The 16,665-nt window shown below is 55.7% G+C and overlaps 1 protein-coding gene and 3 gene segments (V, D, J or C); all 4 read right to left on the bottom strand.

Moving 5' to 3' along the window:
* Nucleotides 1–1,368: 1,368 nt before the first annotated feature.
* LOC126653169 (T cell receptor alpha variable 1-1-like) lies at nucleotides 1,369–3,097 on the bottom strand. The segment is given in 2 exon segments: nucleotides 1,369–1,911; nucleotides 2,802–3,097. Coding segments are annotated over 2 exon segments (456 nt in total).
* Nucleotides 3,098–3,936: 839 nt separating this feature from the next.
* LOC126653168 (T cell receptor alpha variable 26-2-like) lies at nucleotides 3,937–4,982 on the bottom strand. The segment is given in 2 exon segments: nucleotides 3,937–4,427; nucleotides 4,931–4,982. Coding segments are annotated over 2 exon segments (543 nt in total).
* Nucleotides 4,983–8,171: 3,189 nt separating this feature from the next.
* LOC126653172 (uncharacterized) lies at nucleotides 8,172–10,474 on the bottom strand (the record flags this gene model as incomplete). The annotated part of the gene is made up of 1 exon (XM_050340696.1): nucleotides 8,172–10,474. A coding segment is annotated over one exon (930 nt), but the record flags the coding sequence as incomplete, so codon positions are not given.
* A 1,653-nt stretch (nucleotides 10,475–12,127) lies between these two features.
* LOC126653170 (T cell receptor alpha variable 1-1-like) lies at nucleotides 12,128–13,406 on the bottom strand. The segment is given in 2 exon segments: nucleotides 12,128–12,526; nucleotides 13,302–13,406. Coding segments are annotated over 2 exon segments (411 nt in total).
* Nucleotides 13,407–16,665: the final 3,259 nt, after the last annotated feature.

The raw sequence follows: 16,665 nt of genomic DNA, 5'->3' as shown, positions 1-16,665 counted from the left end.
GGTGATAGTTGGACAAAAAAGAGAGGCGTGAATTTTCTGAGGGAATGTGGGATGGTGCAGCAGGACGGATGAAGGGAAGATGATTCAGGGACAGAGGTCCATAAAGGAGCCAGAGGAGACGGCAGCTTCCAGGGAGATGCGTATTCAGAGCAATAATAACTGATAAATGTAGAGGGATGCAAATACAGGTGCAAGGAAAAGCAGGCATTGTGCAAGCAGGCTTTAGGAAGGCAACTCATGAAGACTTCTGGAGATGAGAGATGGCAGAGAGGCAAACAGAGAGAAAGAGATGTGGAAGAAGCAGAGGGAAGGGTTGGCGCCGGGCTCCCGGGGAAACACCCGAGCCCAGCCCCGGCCCCGCTGGTCCCCGCCGGCAGCCCCGCGCACCGAGCAGCACCGCGGCCAGCGCCGCCAGCCCCGCGCCCCGCCAGCGCCGCATCCCCCGCTCCGCCGCCCGCGCCTCGCTGCCCCCGCCAGCCCCGGCTCTCTGCTCCGCACGGGCCGCCTCCTCTCCGCCTCCTCCCCTCCCAGCCCCTCCCAGCCCCTCCCCATCTCTCTCCCCCGACAGCTCCGCCCCGGGCCGGCCTCAGCCCCCTCCTCGCACAGCACCAGCACAAGGAGCCCCACAAATCCCTTTGGCGTTGCCGGCCACAAGACACAGCCGCGTCCCAGCCCACACACCGCCGACACGGCATCGGCAGCAGATGCACTCCGGCACTGGCAGCACACGGTGGGCGGCATTGCTGAGCCTCCCTCCCTGCCCACAAGGCAAAGCTGCTCCTCCTGAGCTCTGCAGCGCTGCTGAGAGCAGCAGCGGCACGGCTGGGGAGGGGGCTCGAGGGGCTGCCAGCCCTGCTGAGGCACCGCCAGGGTTCTTACACCGCCTTCAACTCGGCATCCAAGCTGCGCTGAAATTGGCCTGGTGGGGCCGAAATCAGCAGCAGCGCAGCCAGAGCTGGGGAGGGCCAGGAAGAGAAGGGCTCAGGAGACAGGGGCTGCATTTCTGGGTCTCTTGCCTGCACACATCTGCAGGGGGCAGGTGCCGTCAGCGCTCAGCTGCACCCAGGCTCCCTCTGAGCCTGGAACCTGCTGCTCTGTAGAGTTCAGGGCCAGAGCAGAGGACGATCTCCCTGCAATAGGCAGCAAATCAACTCCCCATGAGGGGCACACATGGAAACACACAGAGTATGGTGCACACCAGTGTGCAATCACACCCAGATTTGTGCCCCCACACGTGTCTGTGCAAACCCGGCTGCTCCAAGAGCACACGAGGCAGGAACACACAATCAGCCGTGGGCTCTGCTGAGCACACCTGAGGTCAAAAGCAGCAGCTGGAGGATCGAGAGGAAGGACAAGGTGCCAGGCAAGCACAGGGCACTTTGTGTTTATTCAGAGACTGCACAAAGTGGAGATGAATCACAATAGTCCAGAGCACTTTCCTGATGGCAACGTTAGCATGGATGGGATCAAATCATCAGCTCATTGCACACATGTGAGGATGAAATCAAGGTGAGCATGGGGGTAACCTGTGGGTCCCTTGCCCCCAGCTCAGCCTTGCCCAGACACATCCCCTCCCTCCCCTGGCTTGTTGCACAGCCCAGGAAGCTCCCTGCACCAGGGTGTCTCGCACAGCACACAGGTACAAGGCACTGTCAGAGACCTCCACTGCCTCCACCTGCAGGACACTGTATTTGCCCGTGGTGTTCAGCAACGTGCTGATACGGCCGCTCTGCCTCTGGCCAGCCCCTGCCTGGGAGGAGAGCAGCTGTGGGGCTTGTCCTTTCCTCTGCTGGTACCACCACAATCCAGCAAAGTTACTGCTCTGGTATGTACAGGTGGTCTGGAAGAGGCCTTTCTCCTTCACCAGGACTTGTCCATCTTCCTGGGTGACAATGATCTGCCCCATGGTGCCTGGAAGAAAGTGAAGGTCAGCAGCTCCACAGGGAAATATGATGGGAAGATAAAGAAAGCTGGATGCAAAAGCCTGGTGGAGAAAACTCCATGCCCTGTAGGGAAGTCCTGAGACCTGGAGACAGTCAGGTGAGAGTGATTTTGGACAGCAGGTCACAGCTCTTATCACAGCATGAATCTGAGGAGAGCTGTGCTGTGTCCCTGCTCCTGCTCCTCCTGCTCAGAGCACCAGGGAACAGCCTGTGCCACCCGAAATTTGTGTGCTGGAACCAGCACATCTGCAGCAGGTTGAGGGGCACACAGAGGCACAGCAAGAAGATTTATTCTCTTTCCCATTTCAGTCACCTCCATAAACTCTGAGGATTCCTCACTCCCTGAGTTCCTCACTCCCAGAAAACACACAAGGCTGATTGTTCAAAGAGGGAGCCCTGAATGTGTTGCCAGCCTGGGGAAAACTGGAGGTCATGCCAGCCCTGAGGCAGCCTGGAGGCAGAATGGGACACACTAATAAAGTCAGTGAGATGAGAGCTTGAAAGTGCCTGGGGCAGATTTGAGAGGATCTGCTGATTTTTTTAGAAAGGGAGAAATGTGGGACTGCAGAGACAACTGAGGTGTCCTGTGGTGGCAGCAGGTTGGTCAGAAGAGAGAGGGATTGAAAAGGGGAAAGCAAAGACAAAGAAAGGGGCTGAGGTTTGTCTTCTTTCTCTCCTCAGTTCCTTTACAGAAGTAAGGTCCTCTTGAGTGAACACAAGCAAGACAGCAAATATGGGAAGATACTTGGCAGTGATTGCTCTCCATTCAATGGTATTTCCCCACATGGTCCTGATAAGGCTGTTGAGAGTTTCCTGGGAGGAAGAAGAAGGGTGCATTGATGAAAAGCCAGGACTTACCCAGGAGGTGGTCCAGGCAGACAATGAGGACGAGATGGTTGAGGTTCATGCTGAGACCAACCTGCCTGTTTGCTGAGAGAGTCAGAAAGCCCCTCCCAGTGCCGAGATAACAGAGCTGCCAGAAACAACAGCCTCGGGGGAGCAAAGGAAGAAGGAGGGCAGAGAAATGAACTGTTCTTCCACCCACCAGAGTGCTGCCTGCCAGGGTGGGGCTGGCACAGCCCTACCCCACCCATCTGAAAGGGCAGCTGAAGGGCTGGGGGCTTGGCAGATGGAGACCCTCACTGCCAGCCCCTTCTCTGCATCCACTCCAGACTGATCCCAGGCAGCCACCATAGCACACAAACCACACTGTTCAAACTGTTACCTCTAAAATGCATTTTGCTCTTCAAAACCTCTACAATGAATAGAAAAATGATAGAGATAATGATAATGGTTCTAATAAGAACATTCTCATGAAACTTCTGTGCCTCCTAACAGTGTAAAGGGAGGTTTCTGGGGAAGTGAAGGGTTCTGAGGCTGTCACAGTCTTCCCAGGTGGAAGAGCAGCATCAAGGTTACCCTCCTAGGGGCTCCTGCCACGGTTTTGTCTTCTTAGGCATCAGAGCAGAGAGAACACATTTACAGGAAGCTGAGGATTCTGCATTTGTACTTAGAGAATAAACCTGCAACCCTCCTTCCTGACGCCAGGGCCACAGCACTGGAAGTCTCTCCTTTCTTATTGCTTTTGTCTCCTCTCTCACCACCTCTCCCACTTGGTCTGGCCTGTCTGTACCTGACTCTCATCACAGTGTCTGCCTTGACACCTTCTTCAGCACACCTCTGAGCTGCAGTGCTCAGATCCCTCAGGAGTGGCACTCAAAGCCCTGCAGACCCTGACTGTCCCTTTTCCTCAGTCCAGGCAAGGTCAGAATTTCCCCCCTCCCCAAACAAAAGCACCTCCTGAAACAGAGAATCTCGGGGCCTGCCTGGAGTGGATCAGAGTATGCAGGAGACGATTGCTCAGGAGAAGTTGGGGACACACATTGCAGCTGACTGGAGTGTGCCCAGACCTGTGCTGTGCTGTGGATGTCACTTGGCAGCCAGCAATGCTGTCCCCAGCCTGTGCTTGATGGAGGAGTGCAAGGCCCTGTTTTCACAGGGACGTTCCTTTGCTCAGCTGTAGAAACAATGAAAAGCCGCAGAGCCGACGGTGGCAGTGAATGTGAGCACAGGTGGGATTTGCAGCATGTGACAAAGCCCTGCAGGCCCCGGCCGGCGCTGTGCCCCCGGCCCCGCCCGGCCCCGCCCGCGGCGGTTCGTGCCCGGCCGCAGCCCCGGCTGCTCTGGCCGTGTGTCCCAGGGCACAGGAATACACGGCCGCGTCCTTCCCACGGGGCCGGGAGAGCCAGAGGGTGCTCCAGCGACGGTCTGGTGACACCGACAGCCGCCCCGCTGGCTCCCGCAGCTCTCTGGACCCTTTAGCAGCCCGTTCGAGGAGCTCGGGGCTGTGGCCCGGGAGCTGCCGGTAGAAATGGATGAAATCACCGGTCCGTATGTTGGGGTGGGAACACTTGATGGTGATTTCCCTGCCCTCGGTGGTCTCTACCAATGGGTCCTGCTGCACCAGGGCTCTGCCTGCAGACACTGCCAGGGAGATAAAGAAGAAAATCCATCATAATTGCTTTTGGCACAGGATGTTGTTTCTGCGAAAAAATCCCACAGAAGCAGTCACAACCATATGAAGAAGAATTTTAAGAAGATGTCAATGTGTGCAGTAATGGAAGTGTCCATTAGAGTTTGGTGGAGAGATGAGTGCAGGATCGAGGGGTGCTTTGGGGGGACTCAGTGAAGAATGGAAGGCTGCGGGACAAAGCAAAGCAAGGGAGAAAGAAAAGGAGGAAATGGGAAGGGTGGACTGCATGAGTTCTATGAAAGACAAAACAAGGAAATAGGAACGGTTCGACAAAGAAAGGAGCGATGAGATATCCTAGGGAATGCTTCATGGAGTAGAGGGATGGACGGACAGGAGTACAGTTCGGGAGCAGAGGTGTGTGAAGCAGCCAGGCAGGACGGCAGCCTGGAGGGACGTGCGTGGCCACCCGAGCCCAGCCCCGGCCCCGCTGGTCCCCGCCGGCAGCCCCGCGCACCGAGCAGCACCGCGGCCAGCGCCGCCAGCCCCGCGCCCCGCCAGCGCCGCATCCCCCGCTCCGCCGCCCGCGCCTCGCTGCCCCCGCCAGCCCCGGCTCTCTGCTCCGCACGGGCCGCCTCCTCTCCGCCTCCTCTCCCTCCTCTGCCTGCCCTGCCCTCCTCCGCCAGCTCCGCCCCGGGACTGAGCCCTGCGCCGGCGCCGCTCGGGCTCTCGCCGGGGCCGGGCTGGATGCGGAGGGGAGGCGAGAGCGGCGGCAGCGCGGCGGCGGTCGGGGCTCTGCCCCGCGGAGGCGGCGGGGCCGGGCTGGATGGCAGGGGAGCGGGTTGCTATCGGGGAGCTCAAGACTGACAGCCCGTGAGCTCCTTTCCCCCCCGTCATCTCTTCCCTCACATCCCTCCTTTGCTGGCAAGTGGGGACTCCTGAATTGTCCTCCAGGACACGCCCTTGTAAGAAGGGTCGAGGGGCACGAGAGGCAGCACATCCCTCTGGGATCAGCACCCCGGGCTCAGCCTCTCCTGGCCTGTCCCGGGGAGCATCCCTGCTGGCAGCGGGAGCACTTCCTCTGGGGACACAGCCCCTTGGGGTTTTGCCAGGGGCTGTGGCACCAGTGCTACCGTGAGGCACTGCATGGGAGAAGAACCTTTCCCAGAGAAAGCCCGGACATGGCCTGGCATCTGCCACCTGCTTTGGAGTCCTGGAGATGCAGTCTGCATTCATGGAGCAACTGTGCCTCCAGGGAGAGGATAAAGGCCCAGGAAGATGGGCATTGTAGTCCAGTGTCCTGTCAGGTGTCTCCTAAAACATCACATGCTGTTGAAGGGATCTGCTTCCTAGACAGACAGCTGCCAGCCTGGGGAGGCTGTACGGGTAGAGGGTGTCAAGGGTCTGGTGAAGCTCTGGGTGCACAGCTGTGCTGCCCTCCCATCTGCACAGAGCTGAGAGCTGGGGAGAAATCAGAGAGCTTTGTTCTCAGTTGCACCAGTGCCTCAGTGCAAGAGCATCGCCACGGAGGGGGAACTTGGCCTGGCTGAGCTCTTCCAGCAGAGCTCCCTGGCAATGATCTCACCAAAAGTCACTACAAGCAAGAGAGGAAGCCCTCAACTGCTCTGTCTCCAAGCTGGACATGCCCAGTGTGACAGGCATCCAGGCAGGGAGATGGGCTCGTGAGCCTCACCCACTCTGTACAGTCCCTGCTCAAAATAGGGTTTGTTTCCTATTTGTGGGAGAGAAGCCTGTGGTCTGGAATCCAATGAGCCTTCCCTGCCAGTGACAGTTCCTGGGCTCTCAGACTGAGATTCCAGTGTGGGGGATTGAAGTCCTTGTGGGCTGAAGTCCAAAGCAGTCACCCGAATTTTGGTTTTCCCCCTGCAAGCCACAGGGTCTGTTCTTCCTCTCACAATGCAGCGAGGTCAGGGCCGGGTCCTTTTCCTTCAGCCCCTGTTTGGGACAAAGTCTCAGCCACTGCCTCACTGGGTACCTGGTCCATGGGCTGCACAGGTCCATTTGGCAGGGGCTTGGACAGGACAGGGAGCTGTGTCCCAGCCGGCACCCCCAACACTGCACTGGAAGCAAATCCACTCAGGTGGGTACATGAGGGGGGCAGGAACCCTCAGTCTTTCTGCCTGTCCATGAAACCAAGCTTATCCTTTGAGGTGTCCAGCAGTGGGGAGAGCAGCGTGTGCTGGCCTGGAGCAGTGTGTGGGTGTGGTGAGGGTGGAGGGGCTGCCAGCCCTGCTGAGGCACTGCCAGCATTTGAACCTGAACTGAGCTGCAGATCCAAATGTGGGTGAAACCGTCCTTGCTGGGCCCTGCAATTGGCAGCAGCAGAGCATGATCTGTAGAGCAACAGGAAAAGGAGGGCACAGGGGGCAGGGGCTGCCTGTCAGTGCCTCTGTCCTGAGCAGGTCTACTGAAGACTGGAAGATCACTCTTCAACTGCACTGTCCTGGTTTCACCCCAGCCAACAACCAAGGCCCACACAGCTGCTCACTCACTCCTCCATCAGCAGGATCCAGGAGACAACTGGATGGGTAAAAGCAAAAACACTCACAGGTCAGAAAGAGAAGCCATGCACAGAAGCAAAGGAAAGCAAAGAATTAATTCCCTGCTTCCCATGGGCAGGCAGATGTTCAGCCACCTCCAGTGGAGCAGGGCCCCATCACTCATGATGGGTGCTTGGGAAGACAAACACCATCACAACAAACTTACCCCTCTTCCTCCTTCTTCCCCCCAATCTTGAAATACTGAGCAGGATATCCCATGGTCTGGCCTATCCCTTTGCTCAGTGTGAGTCACCTGTCCTGGCTGTGTCTCCTCCCAACACCCAATTCACCACCAATGTCCTTGCCAGTGTGGCTGCAGGAAAAGCAGAAGAGGCCTTTGCTCTGTGTAAGCTCAGCAATAACAAAAACATCTCTGTATCATCAACCCTGGCTTCAGCCCAAATCCAAAAACAGCCCCATAGCAACCACTGTGAAGAAAGTTCACTCTACCCAGGTCAAACCAGCACATGCATTCAGGCTTTTCCTGAGTCTGGGAAAATGCTGCCCTGTGTTGCTCAGGGACAGAGCAGTGGAGTGTGCCCAGTGCAACCAGCACATTTCACTGGTTGAGATACACACAAGGACACACACACAGGGGCTCAGGCACCTTGGTGTGGACTCATGCACAGACTTGGGCTCCCACTGGGGTTCCTGTGGAACCCAGCTGCACACCAGTGCACACAAACCAGGAACACCCATAGGAAAACAACCAGCCATGGACTCTGCTGAGGACACCGGGGCACAACAGCACAGGGCGGGGAAGGACAAGGCCCCAGGCAAGCCCCTGCCACTGTTTGTGTACTCCCAGGCTGCACACAAAGACAAGTCAAAATAAACTCAAAGACTTTCCTGAGGGCAGTGCAGGGCAGGACAGGCCAAAGCAGCTGCCCAAAGCACACACAGAGAGAGCAACAACCAGTGACCATTGGGGTGAGCTGAGGAGGAGGAAGGGAATGACATGGCCCATCCTCATGCCCAGGAGTCCTTGGCGATCCACAGAGGATTGCTGCAGCTTCTTCTTGAAAACAGCACTTCAAACAAGCCCAGCAGAGAGATCCAGAGTGACACATCACTTGCCTGCTCTGGATCCATCCAGCCCTGGAGCTGAGTCTACTCACAACATTCTTGAGTCCTTGCCCTAGAAATCCTGCAACATTTCATCCCAAAAATCAGAAGAAGCTTTCACTGGGGCATGGAAGAAACCTGGAAACACAAAGGCAGCACTTTGGAAACCAAAGCACAGCCCATCTCATCAGCTGTGCTGGTTTGCATTCCAGATGAGCTTGTGGGGAAAGTGTTACCTCTGCAAAGGCTGCCCCTGGTCGTGCAGCAGTGAAGGGCAGGTGGAAAAGGCTGCCCCAGTCCCTGCTCTCTCCTGCACTTCTCTTGCTTCCTTCTGCTTGGGAACCAGGGGAGGCTGAAGGCCCTTCTGCTCCTCTTCCAAAGTGAGATCTCCAGTTGTTGGACATCACAGCTGATTCTGGCTGTGTCCTGTGCTGTGGTTTTGTTCTTCTTGTCATGACAGAGGGAAATGGTGAGAAAGTCTCGCTGGAGGGTGGTTGGGATGTAGCTGAGAGGACTTTTGGTTTAGGGATATAGGACAGAGCTTGTCTGTGACAGCCTGGTGATAATAGGGAAATGCAAAAGCATGTGTGTTTCCTGGCCCACCCTCCAGCTCCCCACTGCTACCACCTGCACTGCTGTTGGCAGCATCCTCAGCTCTCAGGGAGTGCCCGTCAACTGCGGGGGCTGGGACCTCTCTGGCCTTCCCAGACCCTACTGTGGCAGAAGGTGCCTCCCCTGAAGAAGATACTGGGAAAGCCCCAGGGAGGCACCTCAGGGCACTCAGAACACGGTGCTGGGCTGGGGATGGACATTTTCCCACGTTGATAGCAGGAGAGGTGAATGGCATTGCCTTTCCCTTCTCTTTGTTTGCTTTGCTTGGCCTTGGCAGCAAGGTCCCCCCAAGGCCCCCCCAAGGTCAGCCTGGTGGGGCCCATCTGTGTCCTCTCCTCTAAGGGACAGGCAGACAGGCACCGGGCAGGAACTTCTCCTCCACCAAAGGCACAGGCTCTCAGATGCCCCCAGGCTCCCTGCACTGCTGTGCTCCACTTGAAGGGACGTCCTTTCCCTCTTTTACCTCCTTAAATCTTTCTGCTGAATTCAAGCCTGGCCTCCCTGTTGGCTTTCCCACCCCTGCACACACTCTCCAAGCTGTCCAAGCAGGAGGGGGTTGCTCGGCAGTGGAAGTGGGTGATGGCACAGGAGACCCTTCTCCCCTGACAGAGCAATGGGAGGCTGGGACAGCCTGCAGTGGCCCCTCTGTTGAGGAGAACCATCCTTTGGCTGCTGAAGGAGTCAAGGCTGGAAATTGCAGCAAAGCAGGTGACAGCTGAGGGCTGTCCCAGCCAGGTGGGGACAGGGAGACAGGGAAATACTGTGGGAGATCAAATGGCTCTGAGACTGAACCTGCAGCAGAACGTGCACATCAGCAAGGACAAGGATTGTGGGTGCACTGCCCAGCAGAGCTGCAGGTGGGTGCAGAGCTCTTCACTGCTTCCTGGCTCCCCTCAGAGGGTTTGTGCTGAGGAGTTGGCTGCCAGTCTGGGGGAGAGGATGGGGTAACATGTACATCTCATCCCTTGTGATGGGTGAAACTTTCTCTTGGCAGCCACCACACTCTTATATCCTATTTCCTGCATCTGCTCTGGCATAAAGACTGGAGTCATGGGTGGAATTTTAGTTTTTCTGATCGTGGGGAGTTTAGAGAGCACCCAGCCCTGCTGTTTGCAAACAGAGCAGGGTTGGGGAGAGATGTGTTGATCCAAGGCCATGTGGGGCACAGCCACCATGAAATGCTCGAGTTTTGCACACTTGGTGAAGTAAGGAGGAGCATCAAGCAAAGCCCTGCCCTGGACTTGCGTTGATTCGGAAAGCCCCTGGGAAAGCAGCCCTTTAAAAGAAGGGGGCCCAGGCAGGCGGGCCATCCTTGACGAAAGAGCTCTTGGCGGGGCAGGAGCGGCCCCTGCAGGCCCCGGCCGGCGCTGTGCCCCCGGCCCCGCCCGGCCCCGCCGCGGCGGTTCGTGCCCGGCCGCAGCCCCGGCTGCTCTGGCCGTGCCTGCCAGGGCACAGGAATACACGGCCGCGTCCTTCAAACGGGGCCGGGAGAGACACAGGGAGCTCCAGCGACGGTCTGGCGACACCGACAGCTTTGCCGCCTTGTCGGGCAGCTCTTTGGAGCCTTTGAGAACGTTCCCGAGGAGTTCGGGGCCTCGGCCCGGGAGCTGACGGTACCAGTAGATGTATTCACTTGACTGGATGTCGGGGTGTGAGCAGTTGATGGTGATTTGGGTGCCCTCGGTGGTCTCTACCAACGGGTCCTGCTGCACCCGGGCTCTGCCCGCAGCCACTGCCAGAGAGACAAAGTACAAAAATATCAGAATGTCTTTTTGGACTGTAAGTTGTTTTCCAGAACAAATCCCAGAGAAGCAGTCTGGGAGATACAGAGAAGATGAGGACAAGTGTATTCAGAGGATGTCAACACGTACATTAACAGAAATGTCAATGATTAGTGGGGACATGAATGTGTGAATGAAAGGTAAAAGAAAGGAAGAGAAAAGAAGGTGCAGTGATAGTTGGAGAAAGAAGAGAGGCGTGAATTTCCTGAGGGAATGTGGGATGGTGCAGCGGGAGGGATGGAGGGGGACGATTCAGGGGCAGGGGTCCGAGAAGTAGCCAGAGGGGACGGCAGCTTCCAGGGAGATGCGTATTCAGAGCAATAATAACTGATAAATGTAGAGGGATGCAAATACAGGTGCAAGGAAAAGCAGGTCATTGTGCAAGCAGGCTTTAGGAAGGCAACTCATGAAGACTTCTGGAGATGCGAGATGGCAGAGAGGCAAGCAGAGAGAAAGAGATGTGGAAGAAGCAGAGGGAAGGGTTGGCGCCGGGCTCCCGGGGAAACACCCGAGCCCAGCCCCGGCCCCGCTGGTCCCCGCCGGCAGCCCCGCGCACCGAGCAGCACCGCGGCCAGCGCCGCCAGCCCCGCGCCCCGCCAGCGCCGCATCCCCCGCTCCGCCGCCCGCGCCTCGCTGCCCCCGCCAGCCCCGGCTCTCTGCTCCGCACGGGCCGCCTCCTCTCCGCCTCCTCCCTCCCAGCCCCTCCCAGCCCCTCCCCTCCTCTCTCCCCCGACAGCTCCGCCCCGGGCCGGCCTCAGCCCCCTCCTCGCACAGCACCAGCACAAAGAGCGCACAAATCCCTTTGGCGTTGCCGGCCACAAGACACAGCCGCGTCCCAGCCCACACACCGCCGACACGGCATCGGCAGCAGATGCTCTCCGGCACTGGCAGCACACGGTGGGCGGCATTGCTGAGCCTCCCTCCCTGCCCACAAGGCAAAGCTGCTCCTCCTGAGCTCTGCAGCGCTGCTGAGAGCAGCAGCGGAACGGCTGGGGAGGGGGCTCGGGGGGCTGCCAGCCCTGCTGAGGCACCGCCAGGGTTCTTACACCGCCTTCAACTCGGCATCCAAGCTGCGCTGAAAGCGGCCTGGTGGGGCCGAAATCAGCAGCAGCGCAGCCAGAGCTGGGGAGGGCCAGGAAGAGAAGGGCTCAGGAGACAGGGGCTGCATTTCTGGGTCTCTTGCCTGCACACATCTGCAGGGGGCAGGTGCCGTCAGCGCTCAGCTGCACCCAGGCTCCCTCTGAGCCTGGAACCTGCTGCTCTGTGGAGTTCAGGGCCAGAGCAGAGGACGATCTCCCTGCAATAGGCAGCAAATGAACTCTCCATGAGGAAGTTCACACACACTCAGACAGACACACACCCACACAGGATGGTGTACACCAGTGTGCAATCACACCCAGATTTGTGCCCCCACACCTGTCTGTGCAAACTCAGCTGCTCAGAGAGCACACGAGGCAGGAACACACAATCAGCCGTGGGCTCTGCTGAGCACACCTGAGGTCAAAAGCAGCAAAGCTGGAGGATCGAGAGGAAGGACAAGGTGCCAGGCAAGCACAGGGCACTTTGTGTTTATTCAGAGACTGCACAAAGTGGAGATGAGACAAAATACTCGAGAGCACCTTCCTGAGGGCAGTGTTAGCATGGATGGGATCAAATCATCAACTCATTGCACACATGTGAGGATGTAACCAAGGTGAGCATGGGGGTAACCTGTGGGTCCCTTGCCCCCAGCTCAGCCTTGCCCAGACACATCCCCTCCCTCCCTGGCTTGTTGCACAGCCCAGGAAGCTCCCTGCACCAGGGTGTCTCGCACAGCACACAGGTACAAGGCACTGTCAGAGACCTCCACTGCCTCCACCTGCAAGACACTGTATTTGCCCGTGGTGTTCAGCAACGTGCTGATACGGCCGCTCTGCCTCTGGCCAGCCCCTGCCTGGGAGGAGAGCAGCTGTGGGGCTTGTCCTTTCCTCTGCTGGTACCACCACAATCCGTAAAAGTTACTGGTCTGGTATGTACAGGTGGTCTGGAAGAAGCCTTTCTCCTTCACCAGGACTTGTCCATCTTCCTGGGTGACAATGATCTGCCCCATGGTGCCTGGAAGAAAGTGAAGGTCAGCAGCTCCACAGGGAAATACGATGGGAAGATAAAGTAAAGCTGGATGCAAAAGCCTGGTGGAGAAAGCTCCCTGCCCTGTAGGGAAGTCGTGAGACCTGGAGACAGTCAGGTGAGAGTGATTTTGGACAGCAGGTCACAGCTCTCAGCACAGTATGAATCTGAGTAGAGCTGTGCTGTGTCCCTGCTCCTGCTCCTCCTGCTCAGAGCACCAGGGAACAGCCTGTGCCACCTGAACTTTGTGTGCCCGAACCAGCTCCTCACTCCCTCAGTTCACAGAATGCTGGGCTTGAAAAAGGGAGCCCTGGCTTTGTTGCCAGGCGAGGAAAATTGGAAGCCTGTGGCAACCAAGAGGCAAAATTGGACAGCCATTGATGTCAGAGAAATGAGAGTTTAAACTGCCTGGGGCAGATTTGACAGGATCTGCCAATATGCATTAAAAAAGGAGGGATGTGGGAATGCAAAGAGGAGATCTCCTGTGGTGAAGCAGGTGGGTCAGAAGAAAGAGGCAGAGGGAGGAGGATTGAAGAGGAGAGAAATAAAACAAGGGTTCTGAGGTTTCTCTTCTCTTTCCTCCCTTTCCCTTTAAAAAGGTAAATGATTCTGGAGCAAACACAGGCCAACTGGCAAATATGAGCAGATAATTCACAGCATTTTCCCTCCATTCAATGGTATTTCCCCACATGGTCCTGATAATGCTGTTGGGAGTTTCCTGGGAGGAAGAAGAAGGGTGCATTGATGAAAAGCCAGGACTTACCCAGGAGGTGGCCCAGGCAGACAGTGAGGATGAGATATGTTAGGTTCATGCTGAGACCAACCTGCCTGTTTGCTGAGAGAGTCAGAAAGCCCCTCCCAGTGCCGAGATAACAGAGCTGCCAGAAACAACAGCCTGGGGGAGCAAAGGAAGAAGGAGGGTAGAGAAATGAACTGTTCTTCCACCCACCAGAGTGCTGCCTGCCAGGGTGGGGCTGGCACAGCCCTTCCCCACCCATCTGAAAGGGCAGCTGAAGGGCTGGGGGCTTGGCAGATGGAGACCCTCACTGCCAGCCCCTTCTCTGCATCCACTCCAGACTGATCCCAGGCAGCCACCATAGCACACAAACCACACTGTTCAAACTGTTACCTCTAAAATGCATTTTGAATTATAAAACCTCTACAATGATTTGAAAAATGATAGAGATAATTATAATGGTTTATATAAGAACATTCTCATGAAACTTCTGTGCCTCCTAACAGTGTAAAGGGAGGTTTCTGGGGAAGTGAAGGGTTCTGAGGCTGTCACAGTCTTCCCAGGTGGAAGAGCAGCATCAAGGTTACCCTCCTAGGGGCTCCTGCCACGGTTCTGTCTTCTTAGGCATCAGAGCAGAGAGAACACATTTACAGGAAGCTGAGGATTCTGCATTTGTACTGAGAGGAGAAACCTGAACCATCCTACCTTACCCCAGGAGCACATTGCTGGAAGTCTCTCCTTTCTTATTGCTTTTGTCTCCTCTCTCACCACCTCTCACACTTGGTGTGGCCTGTCTGTACCTGACTCCATCACAGTGTCTGCCTTGACACCTTCTTCAGCACACCTCTGAGCTGCAGTGCTCAGATCCCTCAGGAGTGGCACTCAAAGCCCTGCAGACCCTGACTGTCCCTTTTCCACACTCCAGGCAAGGTCAGAATTGTCCCCTCCCCAAACAAAAGCACCCTCCTGAACCAGAGAATCTCGGGGCCTGCCTGGAGTGGATCAGAGTATGCAGGAGACGATTGCTCAGGAGAAGTTGGGGACACACATTGCAGCTGACTGGAGTGTGCCCAGACTGCCTGGCAACAAAGGAAGGAGCAGCAGAAGCTGAAGCAAAGCAGGGCCTCACGTGGCTCAGGTTCAGGGATGGAGGGAAGGTATCCCTGCAGTGTCTGCTGAAAAGATGTCCCAGTTCACGAGCAAAGGGGAAGGAAGAAGGCAGATCCAGAGACCAGCCTGGCTTAACAGTGAGTTTTCAGTGTGCTTAAAAGCAAATGAAGAAGTAGCACACTGGCTGAGACACAGACACTTGCCCATCCTACTGCAGGGAGCACTGCCAGGCAGTGTCGGGATACTGTGTCCTGTTCTGGTCCCCTCATTTTGCAAGCAGTTCAGGAACTGCTTGCAAAATGGAAGGTTTGGGCTGAATTCCCCATTTTGGCATGAAATGGGATACAAATGGTGCCAGCAGGGCAATGAGGCATGAGACTGATCCACGTGGCTTGATGATTTGGGCTTGAAGGTCTGATCTCCAGGAAAATCCCTCCGAAGGGAGTGGTGCACTGAGGTCGGGCTTCTGGTGTAGGGATTGGGTTCCATTTGCTGTCCCTGAAGCCTGCTGTGCTCCTGCAAATCCATGCCAAGAGCTCTACAGGCGGCATGGACACAGTGGGTCCCTGGGGGCTGGTTCTTGTGGCAGCAAGCAGGGTCTGCCCAGGTGCCCAGGAGTTTCCTTCTTTGCAAAGGGCTGCATTTGCTGTATTTTGACTCTTCCTTGTGGAGCTGCTGAGGCCCTGGCACAGATTGCCCAGAGAAGCTGTGGCTGCCCCGTCCCTGGAAGTGTTCAAGGCCAGTTGGATGGGGCTTTGAGGTGAGGACACAGTCCAGGATAACAGGGACATGTCCCCTAGGGTGTTAAAGAAAGGCAAGAGGAGAGGGATGGAGGGAATATGATAAAAGAGGATACAGCTTTTCCAGCTGTGCCCATGCTGGTAGATTTGAGAGGTTGAGTGAAGCACACTGGGTAACAACCCGTTTTTGTCGTCCCCCAAACATAATGAAAAGCAAAAACAACTCCAAAGAAAAAGAGGTCCAACTACTCTGAAGTGGAAAGAGTTTCCCACATTGAAAGGACAGTGGGATGTTTGTATGTCCACTTTCCTCGGTTTTTGAGGCAGTTTCCCTGCAGCTCATACCCTCGTGAGGAAACCTCTCATCCGTTCCATTTTCACTGTTTTTTTCCCCCAAAATGAAGTTATTTCCTAGCAGAGAGAAGGAACACAGACAGAGACTGTTGTTCTGCCCAGGTCAAACATGGCCAGTGGTGTCAGGGAATGGTTGGTGCCTTCCCACCTGGAAGGAGGATGGCAGTGGGATGGGGGATTGCAGCCCTAGGACATCCCATCACCAGATGAATCCTTCCCAAACCAACGTGTTCCATGGTGGCGCTCCAGGATGCTCTGACTTCAACCCTGCTGGTGCTGAGGGAAGGTCTCTCACTGGAACCATCACAAGCTGCTGCCTGCTTTGCTGCCCTGCTTGCCTCTGTGATGCCTGTGCCAGCAGAGCAGCAGTGCCATTGCCTGGAGCATGGAGAGGCTGAGCATCCCTATTCCTTCCTTTCTTCAGCCCAGAAGTGTGGGGAACACCTCTGGACGACCCTGCAACAGTTGGGTCAGGCTTGCACGCGGCATCTTAATTTTGGATCCAGGTGGTGCAACTCTTGAGGATATAAGCTCTGATATCGATGATTTGTTGGATAGCTATTGAATCCTGTATTGTGTATATAGTGAATGCTATCTTGTCTATATACTGAAGTGTCGGGGGTGGAAATATTCAGTGGAAAGACTCTGAGGTGTGGAAAAAAGAACTCTACCCAAAGAACAACTAAGGCAGCCAGAAAGAAGATAACAGGACTCAAATAAAGGACTTTAATAAAGAGACTTCTTAGGTTAAACCTATCGTTAGGTTGACGCCTCAGTTCAAGGGACATGTACAGACATGTTCCGCTGCTTGGTTAAAGGACTTTCTAACGGGGACTCTTGTTATTCTTTTATAGGACAATTTACTGAGGAGTATTTTGTCCCATTTTGTTATATGGTTTATGTAAACAATATAGCATATGGTTGGTAGTTAGAAATCCCAGTTTGAAAGATATTTTCCCCTCAGTATGTCATCATCTTTATTCCTATTTTCTGATTGGTTGTCATTTGCTGCATTGCAGAGGTTTTTGCTAGTTCCATATGTCCCACCCATACTTTCCCTTATAAGGTTATGTACCGCCTCCTTATGCCCTAGTTTACATAATCTCCTCCTATCCTTTACCTTCTATGGAAAACCACTCCCTTTTTCCTGAACGTTCCAGGGAGCTGTCTCATCAATGAAGGCTCAT

This window comes from Myiozetetes cayanensis, unplaced genomic scaffold, assembly GCF_022539395.1.
Source record: "Myiozetetes cayanensis isolate MyiCay16 unplaced genomic scaffold, myiCay2020 scf931, whole genome shotgun sequence".
In the NCBI taxonomy this organism is placed as follows: domain Eukaryota; kingdom Metazoa; phylum Chordata; class Aves; order Passeriformes; family Tyrannidae; genus Myiozetetes; species Myiozetetes cayanensis.
The sequence above is the reverse complement of the archived record's forward strand: the minus strand, read 5'-3'. Positions and strand labels throughout refer to the sequence as shown.